A 22456-nucleotide genomic window follows, 5' to 3' on the forward strand; every position below is an offset into this window, starting at 1 on the left:
CCACTGGGGAGCTAACACAAGATTGGAGAACCTAATACTAACAATAAATGGCAATAAGAGGAAAAACAAATGAGAGAAGCATTATGAAAAAACTTAAAAGATTATGCAATAAGCTTCCCATTACAGTCAGAAACTTGGTTACTTGCACTTCGCGGTCCTATTCCCATTTTACCCAAATGTCTACAGAAGTGGCCAAGACAGATAATGAAAAATCTACTTTTAAAGACAATGGAAGCCTTAGGAACCAAATGGAGTAAAGTACATAGCTATTTCTCCCAACGTGTAAATAATAATGCCACTCACTGATTATCAGAGTTAATATCATGCATAAGACTAGCTCTGCCTTCCACTGATCTTGCCCTCGCAGCCTTTCTCAGAAAAGAGAGGGCCATGGTTATGATTCTTTCTGATTACCTTTGTGCGTTACATTCGCATCACTAGGGGACTGGACTCTGCCATCAAGCAGCACAATCTAGAAAATATCTGGGAAAATAAACTATTTAGAGGTCTTTGTTGGACACAGTAAGTGCACACACAAAACCTACCAAAACAGTTTTGCTTTGGATATTCACACTCATGTAGGCAGACACACACACACACACACACACACACACACACACACACACACACACACATAGTATCCTTACAACTGAAAATGGTGCCAAGTTGATTTTCATGGGTATTAGATGTGACAAGAACATTTTCTAATACAGGATAGGATCACACACTCACTACAAACCTTTTCCAAGCTTGTAAAAAACATCTGGCTTTGAAAAACAATGAAAAGTGAACCTCTCACAGGCTGCATTTCAGCTCACAGCAACAGCGCCCATAACAAAACAACTAATGCAGCAAGCTAACTTCAAGTCTCTAATTTCCAAGCCAAGAACACTATTCTAATCATATGAATAATCGAGTACTGCTACATTATTTTTCGGATGTTTAAGCTTGTTCTGAATTCTGAAAAAAAAAAAGTGTCATAGTACTGTTGACTAATTTAGACAGCAAATTTTACATTTCAATTTTAAATTCAAAACACTGGGGAGGGTTTATATTCATCTAAAACAAAAAAGGGAACAATAGTCTTTTAAGTCTAAGCACAGCAGATAGTTCTGAAATAGCTGATGCATTAAAAAACAGGTCTGGGTTTCACATTTCCATACATGCAGGTAGCACAGCATGTCTAGAAACAAAGCTAGAAAGAAAAACAAGTATCCATTACTATATACCTTTTTACTAGTGTCTTAATTACCACAGCTGTATACCACATAGCCAATATTCATAGCTTGCCAAACTAATGCACACCTAAACAGCTACAAAATTAGTTTACTGCGTATTAAATAGTTGAAAAAACTACATTTTCTGACAGTGCAGAGGATACATTCTTGATGGGACTACAGATATGTATGGTAATACATATGTTAAATTGTGCATGTTAAAATGCGTTTTATTCTTGGAATTCTGACAAGCCTCCTTTGGTTTTGCCCACTAAGCTAACCAGCCCACTCGGTTCTGAAAAGGATTTATAATGGTGTTTCAAATAAGCAATAATTCCAAAAGACCCACCTACTGGATACTGAGGCTTGCTACTCTTTAACACCACCTAGTAAGACGTTACTACCCTTACAAAATGGAAATAACCAAAATATTTGCATTCTGAAACTGTAACAGGCAGTCTACTGTAGCACCATTTTTAAATTAAATGGTACTCCCACATGGCAAGGAATGGACATAATGAGGGCAAATGGTGCACACTAGTTCCCCAACATGCATGAATACTGGCTTTATCAACCCATGCATACACGGTACAAGGCACATTTTACCTAACAACAGCCATTTAACATTTACATGGACACAAATGTAACTGTGGCAGTGGAATCCTTTAACCAAATATAAACATTTAACAAGGTTGGCTGTTAGGCTCAGACATTTGCCATTGTGCATCATTTTATGTGAGTGTTATAATCTAAAGATTGGATGTTGTTTAGTCTCTTTAGGAACCTGCCCACCTAAGAAATGTTTCTTCTTCTCATCTACAAGTACATCTCTGTATGAGGGGTTGAGGGATACTCAAAAGATTCTGTTCTCCCCTAGACATAAAGCCTTAATCATAAGGAAAGCCAAAGCCTCTTTTGTTGAATGCAGCATTAGGGACAAATCATTCTTAAATCTTTACAAGTCCCTGTGAAATAAGTGCAAAGGCTTAACCAAAACAGCTGGAAGTAACCACCTCTAAGGCCTTACAAAAAGATGTCAAAGTTACTTTCAGAGTAAACAATAATGAGAAGAACTAGACGCACAACTAAAAAGGAAGTCTGGTAAGAATGACAGGCCTAACTGCACATTGGGTTCCTATCGCGTGATCGAAAATTGTAAATGGCGAACGTGTATTGAGCGAACCCGATTGGTCGAAACGTCAAGTGCGTAACATGGAAATCGCCGTAGGGAATATTTTCCCTTTACTTCAATGTAGTGCAATCTCGGAGTAGGAATATTTAAGTAGCAGGGGTGTGGGGGGGCTTTCCCCCCTGCCTACAGCGTTTAGGTAAGTATAGTTTTTTATTTTTTATTATATTTTTGAAATTTCAAACATCACTCATATGGTGTCGACCATATGGTGTTCGATGTTTGAAACTTTCGAAAATATAAAAGACCCCTGCAAATTCACTAAGAGTAACTTTGCCACATACTTTGGAACCCTAAAAAATACCTCCCCTCTACAGTCTTAAAAATTATACTGACCACAAATGCACAGGGAGAAAATGACTTTCCTCCTTGAATACTGCTGCCCAACAAACTACAACTCAAGTACAGCTACTCTTAAGATGTCCCTTAACTGAAGGCATCATCCCCCTTTTGCCATTTTCTCATCCAACAAAACCAAAACTGAACCTGTTGAACACACCAAATTGCTTGGAGTAACAAATTAGTATTTAAAACTCGACAAACACATAGCTCTCACCATCAAAAAAGGTGCGTACCATATCTTACTAACCCCACTCAACACACCATAGCAAAAGCTCCCTTACTCTCTACCCTCCCTTACTCTCTACCCTCCTTTACGCATCTCCCATGCTGACTTAAACACATTGGAGTCATGCTATAACAAAACAGCAAAATTCACTGCATACCTCCCATCTAGAACCAATCACTGCTAAGTCCTAAATGTACTAAATTGTCTTGAATTACCCAATCTACTATCCCTGAACCAATTAACCTTTGCTCACTCACTACTCTACCAGCCCGAGAACTGCGAAACGCTCAAAAACTTAATTCTACCATAGTCTAACCCCCAGAACTCTGATCTCCTCTAACAAGTTTCTACTAAAAGTCACAAAGGCTAACAAAAGCTTTGCAGACTCACTCTTCTCCAATCAGATATCTAAAAAATGGAATTTAATACCACTACACACAAGAATTAGTGTAATAAGACTAGATTCAAGACACTTTGCAGGGATCACCTTGCTCCTGTAATACTCCAGGCTGTCCACACACTACTTCCTCCAAACTCCAGACTCCCTATGTACTGCTCATCCCTTCTCCTTAATATACAACTTGCATAACAACCACTGACTCTCCTTCTCTCACTTTACTCTTGCCTTTTTCTCTTCCTTTAACTAACTCTGATTCCACTTCTCTTTCTCTGCCCTGTATCCTACCATCAGGTACTGCCTTACCTGGAATAGCACAGTTACTGACCATAGCGGAACGTTGTTTGTGCAAGAAACACATCATCTGTCTGCCATTTTGTAACTCACAATACTGTCCTGTAACTGATCCCTGTCTTTACAAGAACTGCAAACAACTATCTAATATGTGCATCTGCAATGCTATCCTGTATATAGTTTTTATATGTAATCAAATTTAGACTGTTTACTGCACATTATTGTATAATAATTTGTCTCCTATGTAACTCTCGTTGACCTACTGCTCTAAATATCCCCTTAGTATTATTCCTGTTAGTTTAACATTCATCATTGTGAAATTTTACTCCACTGGGGTCCAGTCGGACACTACTGGTAAATAAACGTAAAATAAAATAATTAATAAAAATAAATAAAATAAAAATGTCTGTTACACTAAAAACATTTATACCCGGACAGAACTGGTTTCCAATCATTGTTCTTTAATCACGTTTCACAAACAACAACAACATCAATCCTGTGGAAATGTAGCAAATGCTCCAGCAACAAAAAACTTTATTATTAATGCTCCTAACATTAACAAACGTCAGACATGCATCAAATGTTGCTATCTGTGAACTGTTAAATTTTCACCCTGGCAAAAATCCTGCCTAATGTTTGTAAATACTGCAAAATATCTGCTGCATAAATTCTTGACAAATGCATGCCATCCTGTCTGAACACGTGGCCAAAACTAAGCTTGGATGCTCTACACATTTACTTTTTTTTGAAACGGGACATTTTTTCAATGTAGGTATTTACCACAAATCTTTTCATTCATGGTGACCTGACTATCCTTTCTATATGTGACTTGTGAAAAATACGTCCTAACACCAGTACAAGTTATACTATCTAAAAGGGCTGTAAGTTCCCTACTAACAGAGAGTCCTTGTGGATGAGATCATTTGTATCGACATGAATGAAAACAGAACCATACTTCCTTACATTAAGGTGTTCCAAGGCTTGTCTCACATCTTCTATTTTTGCTCCTGGCAAGCATAACACTATTCAATGTTCATTATCTTCTCTTCAAATATAAGTATCAGTTCCTCTAATAACTTAATCTCCAATTACATGAATATCTTTACTGACCAGCTCTGAAGAGTCTTCAGCTTTTATTACAGTAATATCTGCTCTATCAATTGTTAAGAAGGACAGATCTTAATCACCATTAGTCTTATTAATCCCACTGTTTTCATTGTGCATTATTTGGTGCTGCGGTAGCGTTGTCGCCTCACAGTAAGACGTTGTCCGGTTCGATTCTCAGCTAAAGCGTCTTCTGTGTAGAGACATGCGTGAATGGGCATACTTTCGTTGAAGGTTGTGCGTCAGGGCTGGCAACTCGGCACGTAAAAATCTACTGCCAATCATTAGCGGACCGGAGTTTTGCTGTGGCAACTCCTAACTGGGAAAAGCCGAAAGACACAACAACATTAAATTCTCATCTATCTGGCATTGTAAATCCACAGCTTGAGCCATGTAGTCAGTATCTGTCTTTCTCTTCTGTTTTCTTACAGTAATGTTCTTCAATCCTTCCACATTCAATTCTGATTTCTTCCTTTTCCCCTGCCCCTTGTCTCTTTTTTCTACCGTCTCTTTTAGAAAAAATGATGGGTTTTCTGTAGACTGAAGGTTTTCTGACTGAAAAATGTTATAATTCCCTGTAACATGCGTGTTACATAACAAAGCAGTGTGCTTTTTAGCACATACTCTCTTTACTTTACAGACATTAATCCGTTTCTTTTTCTTCCTTTATTTGTTGTGAACTTCTTCCTTTTCTTTCTTATTTGTTTCCTTCTAAACAATCTGGATCCTCAGACTGCTGAATACTTGCATCCAGAATTCAGAAGATGTCAGGGGCATGATCTTGTTTCACAGGATTGAATGTTCTTTACAGATAACAGATGCATCGTTTCCTAAATGTGTTCTATTTGTTCTTTACCTAACGTTATTTATTTCACTAGCCGAGTCATTAATATACATAACAACTGTTCTCCAAGCTGTGCCAGTTGCACAAGTGCAATCATCATCAAGTCTAGATTTACTTCTAACAATGGTAAGCAAATCATCCAACTTTTGACATGAAGAACATAGATCACCAGTGTTATCAGGTGTTACCTTTAAATATGCATAGCGTTTATTACACTGTACAAGATTTTTGTGTTTTAACAAATCACTAATGGCATACTCATTTAAGGAATCCATATTCAGCTTCAAACAAATAAAAAATTATAAAAAAGAAAAGAATCATCAAAATCAGCAACCACAGAAATCTAAGAGAACATAAATCAAATTCTATGAGAAAAATTACACAATCAATATACAACTAAATGCTGAAGTACAATAAAGTTGTCTGTACAAGTTCCGAAAATCAGACAAAAACTGTAATTTCTTTACCACTCTATCACTCGCAGTCGCACTTCTTTTTAACAGTAAAGATCAATAAATCCCAAACCAAGATAGGATTGTTTAGATAAGCTCTGGATTGTCCTCTCTGCAGTCTGTGTGAATTTATAGCTGATTAGGCCCCTTGGGATGGCTAAAGCTTGCCTCTCTAAACCCTATCCCTTTCTAACAACCGACAGTGACAATTTAAGGTAAAACAACAAAATATAAATTGAAGTAAATCTTGTCTACAAGCTATCCCTTCCTTCCTACAAACAGTGAAAAACAGTGTAAAAAAATAAAATGTAAATTTAAATAAAACTTCTTTTACCTGGCAAGTCCACAGTAAATGACAAACCAAAACAGGACTGTTTAGATAAGATCTGGATGTGCCATAGATAAATAAAATGTGCACTTCAGAACACATTTAGTCATGATTCCTTGTTTTCTCCTACACATTTCTCCTCTATCGATTGAACTATCAAGCCCAATCCCCAATGGCCCATTGAATCCCCCTCCTTCCCACAATCTCAGTACACCTACAGATAAAGGAGACAGCCAAGTACCATGACCACCATCTTACACAAAGCACAGAATGGTGACTTATGTTGCTTACTCTATAACTCTCACTTCTCCAGTGGTCTGATGTGTTTGGTACTAAAGCTGGGCCTTTAACACCAACCCAGTCCTGCATGCTGCTCCCATGCACAATCTGACATCCGGCTAAAGTGCTACACAAAGCCTGACAGACCACAGGTCATGTGTCAGTCCATACACTGTCTTACTTTAATATCTGGTCTCTAATGGATGTAAATAATGCAACAGATTGGGCCATCTCCACATGAGTAAGCAATCAAATGTCACCCATTTCCAACCACCTCCACAACCAACTCCTCTAGTCAGACATGACCATAAGCATAGCATTAGCAAACTATGAGCAAGTAGTGTAATAAGAGTAACATACCTTTCCGAAACTGCCTTTTCCTAATACTTTAATGAAGCTGAAGTCTTCTAGGCCAGTTCGTTTTGTCTGAAGTTGTTTAACCTCTCCATTTTCTCCGTTTTCACCCATTTGTTCTATATGATGATCTGTAGAAGCTGTTCCTGATGATTTGTGTTCTTCACCTCTGTTATCGAATGACAGTGCTTTCCTAATATTTTCAAGTTCCTTTATTTCTGGAGGGCAAATACAAACATATAACAGCAAATCACATTAGAAGATGAATTTACTAAGCATCTAATAATGACAAGTCTACATTCAACTACTAGTTATCTCCGATTAATTAATTATACAGATGGTCAATAATAAAAGGATAACCTGAATCATTGAATGATATATCCTGAAGTAACGATTCATTGTGAGACAGAAAGTGAAAGCAAAGCATAATATACTTGCAAATGTATATGTAGTGTGTGTGCACTTTTGCGTAAGTATATATGTCAAAATACATTTATCTGCATGTGTGTGTGTGTATATATATATATATATATATATATATATATATATATATATATATATAAAACCACAATAAATCATTTCAAAACTTTTCCCACCTTTAATGTGACCTATAACCTGTACAATTCAATTGAAAAACAAACAAATCTGTGTGTGTGTGCGTTGTGTATGTATGTGTTTGTGTGTGTGTGTGTATATATATGTATATATATATATATATATATATATATATGCGTGTGTGTGTGTGTGTGTGTGTGCTCGTGTGAGCGTGTGTTAACAAAATGAAAAGCTGGCGTTACAAGGCTTGTATCAAAGAGTATAGCACTAGGACAGGTCTTAAATTTTACAAGGCTACTGAACCTTCTGCCTTAATACCCCTGATTTTCACAGTGTCCAGAACAGTAACAACACTTCTCACTCCTTATTCTGGGTAGTCTATGCCATACTCAAAGTTCTACAAAACAAGGTCTCAGCAGTATCAATGGCTTCAGGACAGAAAAGTACAGCTTACAGCAAAAGCCTCATACCACAGAAAATGTGTATGTTTACTGCACTGTGGGTAGTGGCTCCCACAACCACTTCCAGATTAGTCCCATATTAACCAGCAAAGAGTACTTTACATTGATTCAATAATATGCATGCAACAGCAGAAATCCATCTGTTGATAAACAGAATAAAACAAAATTACTGACAAGTGCAGAATGAAAAAATACAGTTGTGTTGGGGACTTACCATAAATGTAGAAGTTCAGGTAGTTTCACTGTTGCAGTCCTCATTTCTAATGATAGCTTGCCCAGCAGGTAGCCTATGAATGGACAGCCTTCCAGAGCTCTACCTTCCTCCAGTGCTTTGGCCAATGAGCTCCCACCCAAGCATGAACATTCAGTTGTATAGAAGCTGTGTCACCAATGTCATAGTCAGCTCTTTCTTGTCCCACCCAAAATACACGGAGGCAGCCATCAGTGCCAGAGCCTGGCGCACCAGCAAGAACATCCACAACAGACCCAAGTCACCACCAAAATTCCCCAATCCAGTTTCTCCTGGAAGATAGCCAGCAAAGCGGGAATGGAAGCCTGGCTGGGTGGTGAGGTGGAATGTATGAAATAGGACTAGAAGAGCAACCAAACCCAAAGGGTGATCAAGAAAGCAAGATAGCAGGGAGCACAAAGAAAATAAAAAGGGAGTGGAGGGAGGAAGTCTTTCAACAGTGAAACTACTTGAACAGTTACATTTATAGAAAGTTCATAACACAACTGTGCTATGTTCACCGCAGTATTCACTGCTGCAGTCCTTGCGTTTTGGGAGGATTCCCAAAGCAGTGAGCATTATGGATGAGGACTGGTTATTTGGATACAAGGTCTTGCAGTATAGCAGAGGCAAATCCTGCCCTGACCCTGGCTGCATCCTCCAGATTATAATGTTTGCAGAAGTATGTACACATGACTATATAGCCACTTCCAGGATGGCCTGGGTGGTGATCCCCACATAAGTAAGGCTGTGGTGGCAGCTCTGTCTTTAGTGGAATGTGACTTTATATGGCTTGGGACTGGTCTCCCATGAGGCTGGAACAAAAACAGATGCACTGTGCTAGCCATTTTGGAAAGTGTCTGCTTGTTGGCAGGTCTAACTTCTTTATCTTTTACAAACTAGAATAACAGCCATCTAATGCACATCCAAGGAATGAAGAGTTCTATCCCCCTCAGTTCTGAGACTTGTAAAATAAGACTGGTAGCCGTACAGTCTTCGTTAAGTGTTAAGTTGGTAACCACCTTCAGTATAAAACAGGGATTAGTACACAGTGGCTCTTTACATATACATCAAGTCTAGGCATTCTGATACTTAGCTAGCTGAGGCAATTGATACCAAGAACAGCATCCTTTAAGAGAGAAACTTAGAGGGAACATTGTTGATGGCGTGTTAGCTCCCCCCCCCCCCCAAGACATAGCTGAGATCCAATGGTAGAGCAATCTACTTTGTAGGTGATCCAAGATAGATGACCACCTTAAGGATTTGCTTAGAATACAAAGAAGGTTATATGTGTAGATAAGCTGAAATAGCAAAAACGTGCTTTTTCATACAAGTGTAAGCTAAACCTGATTTATTAAGGTCTGTTAGGTATTCCAGGACCAATGACACTCTAGTCTTTCTGGGATCATGGTCTCTGGATTTCTACTTTGTTAGAAATGCTTTTGTTGTGCTGGGTTTCCTAACCTCCTTCATAATGTCTGGCATGCCCTTTGAATATTTGTGCCTGTCTGGGATCACATTAAAGTTGTCCAGATTGTCTGTTTCAGTTTGGGGTGCAACAGGAACAATCTGATTTATGGCAACAGGTTCACTTGGGGAAGCAGCATACTGTGTTTCCCTCTTGCCAGACTGTTCAGGAGAGAGAGAGAGAGACAGAGAGACAGAGAGATAGAGAGATAGAGTGTAATTTCTTGGCCAAAAAGGAGCTATGAGAATAATTTCTTGTTTTTACTCCTTCACTTTAATAAATACCCTGGGGATCAAGGACATACAGGAAAACTGCACATGAACTTACCTGTTCAGTTTAGGCAGAAGGTATCTGTCTTCCAGGCTCCTGGAGTTGCAACCTTGGTGCAAAACTGCCTGTTCATATATCTCCAGTATGGTTCCCCTTCATATGATCGAATTTCTCTGAACTCGAAAGTCATAAACACGAAACCAGAATCTCGAATTTAGAGAAACTCGAACATATGAAAGGGACAAAAAAAAAAAAAAAAAAACACCTTTCAAATGTTTTTGCAGGGGGGCTTTGCCCCCTGAACCCCCCACCCTAATTAAATATACGTACTCCGAGATCACACTATAGTGAAGGAAAGGGAAATCTCCCATTCTGCGCTATATGCGTAAGCGCAAAACAGAAGATTTTCCATTCCTCCGCTATAGTGAGGTCACGGAACATTCACATTTAAACTGCTAGGGTACAGGGGGACCTGGCCCTGTGCAATAAGGTAAGTTAACTTTTTAATTTTTTAAACCTAAGGCTCCCATTCACAATTTCGAGTGAATGGAAGTTCGAGATTATGAATTTCGAGCTTCCATCCATTCGATCTTGTGAAGGGGAACCCTCCAGTACACACCATCTCCTGGTCAAGTCCAGAATTGTATCCCTTCTTCTCCATCCACTCACTTGGGGCTGACTGGGATCAGTTCATCCAGACTCCTACTACATTTTGTGCAGAAGGAATAGAATATAGGTGGTAATCAGGGACACCACCAACTCTGTGGTTATCTCCCAAGCTGTTATGACAAGCCTGCAGAATATGAGTAAGTCCCTCCCTGTTTGCTCATGTGCCATATGACAGTTGTATTGGCTGTCTTCATCTAGAGTACTCCCTCTTACAGGGTACAGAGGAATGCTTTCAGAACCAAGATGAATGTCATCATCTCATTGATGTTTGTGTTTCTTCTACCTGCCTCCCCCAGTTCTTTGTACTTGGAGATTAATTATACAAGTTCCCTATGGTAAATCTGAGGAGTTTGTGGCAAGGATCATCCTTGGCTGAGTTCAACATGAGATCTCTCTCTTTTTTTTTTTTACATATCACAACAGAAAAAATCTTGGTCTTCAACAGATGTGTGTGCTGACACCACCTTCTTTTCAAGTAATACTGGGATTTTCTCACATGCAGGCATGCTAAGGAACCCATAAGAATGCACACCGTTATGTATCTTAAAAATCCGAGGTACTTCCTGGATGTGGTCTCCATTTTCTGTATGGTATTGTTGACATTTTCCATCAGTAGTTCCAGTTTCTGCTCGGGAAGCAAAGCTCTGCACTGAGAGGTGTCCAAGTATGCTCCCAAGGAAATCACTTTTTGAGAGGTGCTCAGAAAGATTTATCTCTGTTGACAGGGTGATGTTCATAGACCTTACGGCACCCTAGCAGGACTCTGGAAGGATCAGGCAAGTGTCTAAATCAGGGTAAAGTGGAATGCCCTTTGTTCTGCAATAGACTATTAATGGAGCCAGGCACTTTGTAAATACTCTGGGTGCAGTGGAAACGCCATGTGACAAAGCAGCGAATGGATAGTGACCTCATCTTGCTGCAGACCTTAGGAAAGTGTGTTTGGCTATAGGAATGTTTAGGTACAGTAGGTGTCCTTCAGGTCTACTTTCACCATGTAGACCACCTGGGAAAGAAGTGGCAGGAGTTCTTGTAGAGTGAGCATCTTGAACTTGGGTATCTTTAGCAATTTGTTTAGATGACATAGGTAAAAAAATGGGTCTTCACTGGTCTTCTTTCTTTGGGATAATAAAACGCATTGAGGAAAATTCTCTGCTTTCCTCCACTTCCAGGGATACTTTTTATATGCCCCCCTTATGTTTCACAGGCTATGAAAGACCTGCAGAATGAGGTTCAGCTGGTCTTTGGGTACCAGTGGTATACCCCTGAACTGAGGGTTTTTCAGGAACTGATGACTGTACTCATTTTATTATGTTTGGACTCAACTGGTCTTACATAATTTCGTCTCATCTTTTTACCAAACAGGATGATCATGTTCCAAGTTTTTTGGAGAGTGGGGTACCTACGGTTACAAGAGGTAAGAGAAAGGGCTGTGGGGCAGCCCTGCTGAGTCATGGTTGATCTCTCTGAGGGTGCCAGCCCTGAGGATGTCCAGACATCTCCTTGGGTTCCCTTTACCAGACCTGGTGGACTCCTGTCTAGGGTTGGAACAGCAGGCCTTGGTGCAAATTTCTAAAAAATGATCTAACTGATAGCTTTACTCTTTTTTTTTTTAGTTTCTTCTAGACCTCATAAGCTGGAGTTCCAAACATGAGATCTTTACACGTTAAGGTTCCCCATATTCAATCTGGCAGGGACACAATCCTCAGCCAGGTATGTCTCCTGAAAAGTGACCTCATAGCTAATGTCTTGCATTACCTACACTTCTTAGAGTACTTTCCAACATAGAAAGACAGATCACATATATAAAGCAAATCATCTCATATCCTTATCTTCAATTCCCACTACCTCAGTTCTCATTTTCCACAACAGGGTCTGTTGAAAAGAAAGCATATGGGACTAGCAGCTCAATCCTCTGAAGGAAAGTTAAGCAACAAATTACTCTTTCTAACCAAATCTAATCAAAGCTCTTCTGTTTTTATCACTTGGAAAATAGTTCCTGGTAGGATTTGAGACTGCTCTTACTAGGATCCACGCATATACACCACATCTAGATTTGCCAGAGGATTCTTTTAAAGATACTTGTGGGAATTATTGACCATATAAACTGCCCAGGCTTCCTAGTAGCAGGGGGAAGAGAGCCAGGCTCCACTGATGTATTATAAAACATATTGTCCAAGAAATCCAAAACTAAAGGAAATATTAGTGGCCAAGTTTCAAGTTACCCCATGTAAGCCCTGCATGTGTGCTGTGCTTCAGAATACTTCTTAGATTCCCAGTGGAAAGTTGGCTTCATCCTATGAAGGGTGTCAAGAAAAGGAAAAGTCATCTGATGAGGAAGCAAAGGACAGGGTTTTTTTTTTGCATCAGAGTAAAAATTCTCAGCCAATGGAAACTTATCCAAATATGCTGGTTCACTAGTTTCTAAACTGGGGAAGTTACATTCTTTTCGGGGAGAATCCAGATTTCTACTTTTAGATGGATCTCATACATCACGTGCGTCTCCAGCTCAGGCCTCTTAGATTAAGAAAAGACTTGGGATGTTCAGCCAGCTGGACTACAGAATCTATGGAAGCCCTGGAGGGGGACTGGACTAAGCCACCACCCCCCTGCCACGGCAAGTTAGAGGGCATCTGTTTGGTATTAGGTGCTTTGCGCCACACAGTATTAGAAATTGTCACCCATGAGGCCTCAGGTTGCAGGCAGAGGACAAAGACCTCAAAGTCATTTCCAGGAAACTGCTCACAAATAAAAACCCTGGTGGATCCCAGTTTCTCCTTCCAAAATCATGACATATTGTTAGAAAAATATGTATTAATGTGTGTGCTTAATGCTAATTAGAAGCTAAAAGAGTTAACACGTTTTTCATTCTATTTTATATACACTATTTTATAAACAGCTTAGTTTTATATGAGACAAAAAAATGCTTTTGAACCTGCAGTGTGCTTTCTGAAACTTGCAAGATGCCCTCTGACCTAGTAACTGCTAGCACAGCAAAATTCATGTTTATGCCTTTTGGAAATGTACTTGAAAAACAGGTGATTATCTGCTAGGTCAGGAAGCAATGAATGAACAATGCTATATTCTATAATGTTATGATTTTGAACAATTAGCTCTGTTTGTGGTATGAGAACGTGCACAGCTGCAGAAGGAAGAGATAAAGACAGACAAAGAAGTGTTGGAGAAATGAACTGCAATCTATACTTGCTTTGTGCTCAAATTAACCGTAGTACCTTGAATGGTAACATTGCATATATCTAACCGGTGGTAGCCAAGGCCACATTGTTTTTCTTAGGAAGTTTCTCACAAAAATTGATAGTACAAGCAGAAAAGCATGAAAACAACTGCTATGTAATGATGATGTTAAAACTTGTGATCTGCTACGTCAGCTTGGTAGGCAATGTCTTATTAGAAAATGTATAAAAATGCTGGTATTTCCTGATTCTAGTTAGACAAACTCTGTATTAGCACGTTTTTGTCTCCTTGCTGCAAGATTAAAGTGCCTTAACCTGAACCTACCGTGTATTGATCATTTTTAAAGTATATTTTTCCTTTGACACATATATATTCAATGCCAAAGAGTTTTTGGCTGATGGAACAATCTCAGACATGTTAGACCAGAAGGCATGCTAAAAAGCAAATCCATGTGTGCCTGCAAATTGGTCACACCAGAGGCCTTGATGGAAAATGACTAAGCGATTGGGAACTGCATGAGCATCTTATGTTTTGCAGGGTAGCTGGGCCCATGGAAACTGGAGTTGTCAGTCATGTCAAGTGCTTCTCCCTTCTGTCTGAATGTTTCCTCTTCATGGGAATGCTACAGCAGCCTTTGGCTGATGCCATGGTAGGATGAAAACAAACACATGCTCCTTTTTGGAAGTGATCTCCCAGAGACATTTCCATCAACAATGGACTGTCCTCATGCTGAAAGACTCACAGTGAGGACAGCAGTCCACCTTGCTCTCTGGGCAATAGTGAAACACTAACTGCACAGTAAACAAGATTTGAAGATGGCGTTGGCTGATGCATCCTTTATACCACTAACATGGCCACACCTGAGTGGGAGAGCTAAGGCCAAAGCAATGGGACAGGCTAAAGCTCTTGAAGACTGGCAGGCTGCCTGCAAGCCAGAATATCCAGGAGCTGAAGACAGCAACAGGGAATACTACTATGTATATATAAACGTGTTATCATATCAGCATCTATAAGAAAGCCCTTCCTTGATGAGATCGCGGGTATGTTCACCTTCATCAACTATAATCTAGCACTTTTTAATAAGATCATGCTTTCAGGGGGATGCCTGTATACACCACGATGTAATGTGTTTTGCTGTAAGAATGCAAGCACCCAAACCTACAAAACTGCGCTATGGCATTAACAAGAAACTTCCTGAAAATCAAGAAATAACGAAAATTTGACACACTATTAAATGAGCATCTTGAAGAAAGGTGTAGAAGTTGTATTATACAAAGAGGGTAAAGACCCTTCAGGCCTAGCTTCATACAGAGTCATTTCAATTTTAAACCATGCGTATAAAGTGTTTATTTCTATACTAGCTGACTGTCAAAGGCTTTGACAAAATTGATGGATGGATATAGATGCATGTGGTTTTGTGGAGGGGTGGAAAACTTTTGACATCATTTACAGAACAATGATCACCTATGGAAAAGCTGAATGTAAAAAAAAAAAACTGTTGTTGTTGGAGGGGCTTGGCTTTCAAAGCAGGATATAAATAGGGTCAGAGACACAAATTAAGGTGAGAGGGTTCCTCTCTGAAAAGATATGTTTGAAAAGAGGAGCCCGGCAGGGATGTCCTCTTTGTTCTTTGTCATTTGTTTTAAATTTAGAACAGTTAGAAAAGAAAATAAGGGACTTTCAAATTCAAAGTTACAATTGGTATGGCAATCACGAAAAGTTAGTTTTATTTGCAGATGATACTGCATTTCAGTTTTGTAGAATGTTTTGAGACAGCTGCAGGTCTTCTTGGGAAAGTAAAGTAAATGAAAACAAAAGATGTATATACCCACACAGGAAATCATTCAGAATGCCTATAATTATGAGGGCATAAGATGATGCATTTAGGTATATGGATGGATTTATTTACATTTGTTTATTGGGGCAGTGCACTGATCAATATTGACCAATTTAGGGCTGAGCCCGGGAGAAATACAAAACATTTTACAAAAAAATACAGAAATGTAGGCAACAGAGTGGTTCAAACTAATTACATAGACAAAAAATGTATGTAAATGTATATATTCTAATAAACAAGCTCAGTGTAATGTACAATAAATATGTATGTTAGTTTCTAAAGTGGGTCAGTCTTCAGTAAATCTTGAGAAAGAAGAGACTTGGGAAGGAAATCGGTTTGTGGATATGTCCAATGTTGAAGCAGGAGCATTCGGCATGGATGAAGAAGTGCTTTCTGAGTTGCATTCTGATTTTGGAATAGTGTTGCTTTACTTAATGTCAATGGGGAAAGCTTGCCAAAGAGTAGGTGCCTGAGAGGAGAAAGTATGTGCAGTGCTGTGGGGGTTAGTTCTATGGGTAATGAGAGTTAGTGTGGCTTGTGAGTAGTGTCTCAGGTTATATGGGGATGTTTTATCATGACGTCTAGCTACAAAAAACGTAAATGTGTGGAAATGGAGTAGTTTGCAGAATTGGGATCCTAAAACTAGGATAGATCTTTGTTTTATGGGTAGTTATTTGGCTTTTTCTAGGGTGATACAATGATGCTCAGGAAGAGCTGAGTTTGTAATGAATCTGCAGATGCTGTTAGAGATAGTCTGGTGTATGGCAATGGTTTTCTTTGAGGCACGATCAAAACTTGGAAGCCCATATTCAAGTTGAGAAAGAAGAACCCATTTGCCAAAGGCTGCTCTGGCTGGTTGGGATAAAAAAGGGGAGGATATTTTTGGCACGAAATAGGCAAGAGTTTATTTTGGCTCTCACTCTGTCTGTGTGGAAATGGAAGTTTAGTGACTTACCAAGCCATAGTCCTAGGTATTTGAAGGTGGAGGTTGCCTCTATGGAATAGTTGTGCAGATCAAAGATACTTAGAGAGTCAGGTGCTTTGTGAATTTTCTGTGGAGTTCCAAAAATAATAGTTTTGTTCTTTGTGGGGTTGAAAAGTAGTTTATGGATTTTTTTTTTTTTTAATTTCACCAAGTCTTTTGGGTTTCTAATACCATGGTCAAAAACCTCTTTTTTTGCACTGACGAAGGCTAGGTAAAACCAAAGCCGAAACCGGTCTGTTTTGTTATTGGAATTCTCTATATGTTTCACTAATTAAATTAGTGTTTACAGCTTCCAGTTGCTGGCTTCTTTCTTGTTGTTTCTAATACCATGAGAAGAATGAACCCTATTCCTAAGTCAAAGTATGATTAAAGTTCATGAAATTACTACTGCTTCAATCTCTGATGTCAGCCAAAAGTGCTCTTCACATCCCTTGCAATGTGCCCAGTAATGACTCTTTCTGCAATTCGCACAGCGTTACATGTATTGATAACATATCTAAGTATAACAGTACTTTTTTTTTTATACGGCCCATTGCTCCTAATACTATAGGAACTTTCTGGGTATCCTTCTTTCACATTGACCTCATTTCTGCCTGCAAATCCTGGCATTTTATGACTTTGTGTCTATCTGAACATAAGACGCTGTAGTCACTGGGTGTAGCAATTCCAACAATCAATGGTACTTTTGTCTTCTTTTCATGGACGACTGTATCTGATTTTCTAGCATCTATTTTTTTAACTGTTGGTAATGGATGATCCCGTGTGATATAAACTTCAACATTCTCTATGATGCTTTGTGGCTCATGTTTCCAGTGTTTTTCAGCTACTTCAATATTACATTTGCACAATCCCCAATGCAACAGTCTTGCCACATTATTATGCCTTTCAGTACACAGTCCTTTTGCCATTAGTATATCACAACCAGCAACAAGATGTGCAACTGTTTCCAATTCTGTTTTACAAAAACTACATTTGTCTATTTCTCCCACATGTTCAATGGACTTTGTAAACTAATGAGTACGCTTTGTAAACTAATGTGTATGTAGTCCACTATCTTAGGCCGCCAATGCTAACCTTACGTCTTTTGGTTTAAATTCACCTTTTTTTAACCATTCTGCATTCATAAAGGATTCTGTAATGGCAGCTAAGATATGTAGAAAGAGACTAAACAAAAGGTAATACAAAAACAACTAAGAAGCTGGAAGCCCTTGATTATGGATATGGCTAGTAAGATACAAGCAGTGAAACATTTTAGTCCTTTTGGTCTTAAATACAGGAGAGGCATGTTTTTAACAATCACAAGAGAAGTTGTGGAAGACAGTTAATAAAAATTTAAATACGTTTATCTAGGAGGGGAAGAGGGCAGCAGTTAAGTGGGACACACACAAAAAAATAAAACAATCACTAGAAAATGGAAATTAAAACCTAAACAAAGTATAGCTGAAATACTGAATACTATAAAGAAGATAAAGCAGAAGGAGCTGGGATCTTTAGAAAAGGAAGGTGCAAACTTCATACAAATAAATGGAATTATGAGTGACAAAACTTTACTGGTGGACTTGAGAAGGGAGTGAGTGCTGATGCATTACATTATGGTATGCATCAGAATAAAACATCCGCAAATATGGGATCTTGGAAAAGAAAGTGCCATACTGCTACTGGTAGAAAAGGTGATGTCAATCAAGGACATCTAAAGGTTAGCCTCAATGTTACACATAACATTAATGAGTTATGTGATTTACCCAACTTCATAATGAAATAAGAGCCAATAAACCTTGGAGCAGAAAACTAACTAATAAACTTGTACACTCTTAGACCAATTAGGTGAAAGACTTTGCTGCATCATGGGACTGCATTTGAGTTCCACTATCACAGTTTGTGTATTTTCTGAATTTGAGCAAGTCACCTGACCTCTCCAGCGCTCTTAAGTCATCAGTGAAAACTATGCCTCCTTTCCTTAACTCCTAAACATTTTAAAACAAGTGCACTGAAAGGGAAATACAGATATGAAATGAGTACTAGTGGACTATCCAGCCTTCACATATTCATTAGCAACCCCAAGTACAGATCTTGTAGCATTTTGAGAATCAGGCACTCCCCAGACTCCTCCCCCTTTGCTTCTAGTTTCCAATTTCCATCAGGTACCAATATGCCCCTTAATCCATCTATGCCTGCTTGAACACATCAACAATTTCACCACCTTGCTGTCCTCTTACCAGATTGTTTCACAGCTTCAGTAACATTTCAGTGAAACAGTCATTCTTAAAGTTCCCGATTCTACATCTGCAAGCTGCTTTCAAAGAAAGCCCTGTAATCACAAACTACTACCTGGACCACTGTATTCATAAGCACTGTAAGCAGTGGTATGCAATCGCTGCACAACTTGTTGTTTATACATAGACTCGACACAGATGCAGCTCATAAAACAGAATAATCCCAGTATCAGTTCCCATATGGAATAACTCTACACAAGTGACAGAACTGTACTGTACATGCTAGGAAGTACAGTGGATATAAAATGTTTACACACCCCTGTTAAAATGCAAGGATTTTGTGATATAAAAAAAAATGAGACCACAATAAATAATTTCAAAACTTTTCCCACCTTTAATGTGACCTATAACCTGTACAATTCAAATGAAAAACAAACAAATATAAAAAATAAAAAATGTTCAATAAGCTGGTTGCATAAGTCTGCACACTCTTAAACTAATACTTTGCTGAAGCACCTTTTGATTTAATTACAGCATTCAGTCTTCTTGGGTAGGAGTCTATCAGCATGGCAAATCTTGACATGGCAGTATTTGCCCACCCTTCCTTGCAAAAGTGCTCCAAATCTGTCAGATTTCGAGGGCATCTGTCGAGGGAGAATGGTAGATAGACACAGGGAAAAGTAAAGTATAGAAAAAAGAGGGGTTATGGGAGGGTGCATATACTCCAATGGTGACGTACTGGAACATCCAAAGCTATGGCAAGTTCTTACACAACTCTGTTATGTTCATCATTAGATCATTGTTGAAGTAATGCTGACATACAGGACAATTCCTTAATCTTTTTAGGATGTCTGGGAGGGGAGCCCAGTAAACTTTGAAGTATGGCTCTGGCAAAAACCACTCCTCGCTCTACAAAAGACATCAATTTTATAATATTTGGTAAAGGTGTGAATGGATGACCACGTAGCTACCTCTAACTCACTTCAGCCAAGTGCACCTTCAGGTGTTTCTGCAGTTAACCTCCTACTGATGCAGCCTTGTGGCAAATGCTGCTTGTTCATATTTGCATTAATAATTGCAAAACCATACGAAGTATTAAAAGATTTCATCTTAAGGATTGCGCAACGGCAAGCACAACTGTATTGATATCTGACCTCTGTCTAGTGCAGGTAAAGAGATATTCAAATTTATTTGAATATCATTTAATTTTAATAATTTTCATATTTCTCTAAATATCTCAACATTCAGTTAACACAGACAGAAGTGCATAGCCTCATATGAAAGCTCACACCTGTATGAAGATATGAAAAATATCCTGCTAGCAGTATGTGTCTTGTTTGAATGGTTACTGAGATATCAATAGCTGTTTATACATTACAAAATGAACACTCGCTGCCTTTAGTTTGGCTTATAAAATCCAGTTCAAAGCATCAAAATGAATGAATGCCACCAATATAAAGATTAATTTATCCTGATTACTTTGCCATTTACAGTTTTCTAACAATACTTACGGTTCGAGAGATATAAATATTTGCTTGAACTGTAAGGTGATAACTTCATTTTTTTAAAGGCTAAAGCCACACCCACTGGGAGTTAAAGGTACACACTCAAAAGAGGGAATGAGAATATACACTTAAAGTAGAGTCCTGAAGAAGTTGCAGTTCTTGGTAAGTGAACTTTAACATGCCTTTGGAGGGAAATGCTATAGAAAGAAAGAAGAGCAAAAAGGAACAACAAGAGAAATCCATCCAGAAATGGTTTGCTTGGACAATGAGACACCTTGTTTTTTTACCTTAAAAGAAATAAATGATTGATCAGATTTTCTACCCTGTCTGGTATTCTCTAAGTAAAGTCTCAGTTGCCTAAGTACATTCAAAAAGATGAAGAATTGCTTCCCCCTTACTTTGATGCACAGGAAAAATAAAGGAAGGTGAATGGACTGATTCAAAGCCATTTCAGTAACCATCTTAGGCATAATTAGTGGATTAGTTCTAAATGAGACCCTGCCCTTTTGCAAAATCAGAAAAGATGGATTAGTCATGACGGTTTGTAACTCACACACTCTTTTAGCTGATAAAAGGCTACCAGAAGAACAGTTTTCCACGTACACATTTTTAGGGATGCAGAGGAAGCAGGTTCAAAAGGTGCTGAAGTCAGTTTCCTAAGAACATAACTTAGTTCCAAAGATGGAGGAATAGATCTTTTGGGGGCCTGATGTGGAGAACATCTTTTAAGAACTGTTTGACCTCAAAGGACGAAGAAAGAGAGGGATCTAAAGATAGACAAAATGAAATAGCTAACAAATTTACCTTAACAGAGGTATATGCTAAGACACATCTGTCCAGCTCACACAAGTAAGTGAATATATCAGGTATATGTGTTTGAAAAGGTTCCAATTCTCTCTTTTGGCACAAGGAAGAAAATCTTTTTCAATTTGAAATGGCTCCCTTTTAAAATGTTGGAACTCCAAATGCAGAGTCCTGACATGCCGGAAAAAAAACACCAAAAATACAACAGAACAGGAAATATTAAGCACTGCTCTAGAATACTGTTTTAGAAGAGGGGATCCCCCACATCCCTAACTGATATATGCCAACTCTCAGATTGCCATAACTTGGGAGAAAAGGGAACTGAGAAATCACAATCCCAGACTTGGCATAGGTAAGTCCATATTTTTATCCATTTAATCTCCATATCTCGGGACTTGGCAAAGAGGGTTCAAGATTACAGTTCCGTTTTGAAATACATGATTTCCTACCTGCAGGTTTTCTAGACTCCTTTATTACATGTAGCACATCTGCTAAATAAAGGTGCCTAAAAGGAATCAAAACTTTATCATCCTTACAGTGAGACTGAGACAGGTCAAGCTCTCACATACACACACGAAAAATTCCAAGCAGGTTGTTAGCATAACACGCAAAACACTCACTACCAACACTAAGGAAAGAACATGCCAAGGTATGCACATGTAATCTACTCAAACCTCCACGACCTCCAAAAGACATCTCTCAGAGGCGCCCACACACGCAAAAAAGACAGCACCTCAGACAACACCTAACTATGAAAATCATAACAGCCCAGCTTCCAAGCCCATAAAGCGACACACCACACAGCCAAACATTCTCGTTAATGGGGATTCCATTGTAAGACATACTGATGTCCCCCTTACCAGGCTAAACAAGACATTGTTCACAGTGAGCTGTCTATATATGGAGCCAGGATCTGCCAGATCACGCATGCACTTAGGTCCTTAAACCACAAGTACCAGTATGACACATTCATAGTCTATGTTGGTATAAACGACTTATGATGTACCTTATTGGGCTATATAAAGATAGATATGATGGAGCTCTCTGAATATGTGTCTCAGGCAGGTATGAATCAAGCCTTGAATAGAATCCTACCTCCATCAATGATGATGAGACAGTACCAACAAAAAAGGATTGACTTCAACAACTGGTTTAGCTTCCAGTGTCAAAACAAGGGCATCCAATATTTGTCAGCCTGGGGAGACACGATCAACAAACCAAGATGCTTTGCCAGAGACGGTT

General features: G+C 38.8%; 1 protein-coding gene across 1 annotated transcript in view; it reads right to left on the minus strand.

Moving 5' to 3' along the window:
• Window positions 1-22456, minus strand: part of PRKCE (protein kinase C epsilon) — a 3007622-nt gene that overhangs the window by 987756 nt on the left and 1997410 nt on the right. The window contains exon 9 of the mRNA XM_044059920.1: window positions 7033-7244. Within this exon, the coding sequence (XP_043915855.1) occupies window positions 7033-7244 (212 nt within the window). The remainder of the gene's footprint in view (window positions 1-7032; window positions 7245-22456) is intronic.

The sequence above is a fragment of the Protopterus annectens genome, chromosome 1.part0 (genome assembly GCF_019279795.1).
Source record: "Protopterus annectens isolate FY-2018-M chromosome 1.part0, PAN1.0, whole genome shotgun sequence".
Classification (NCBI taxonomy): Eukaryota; Metazoa; Chordata; order Ceratodontiformes; family Protopteridae; genus Protopterus; species Protopterus annectens.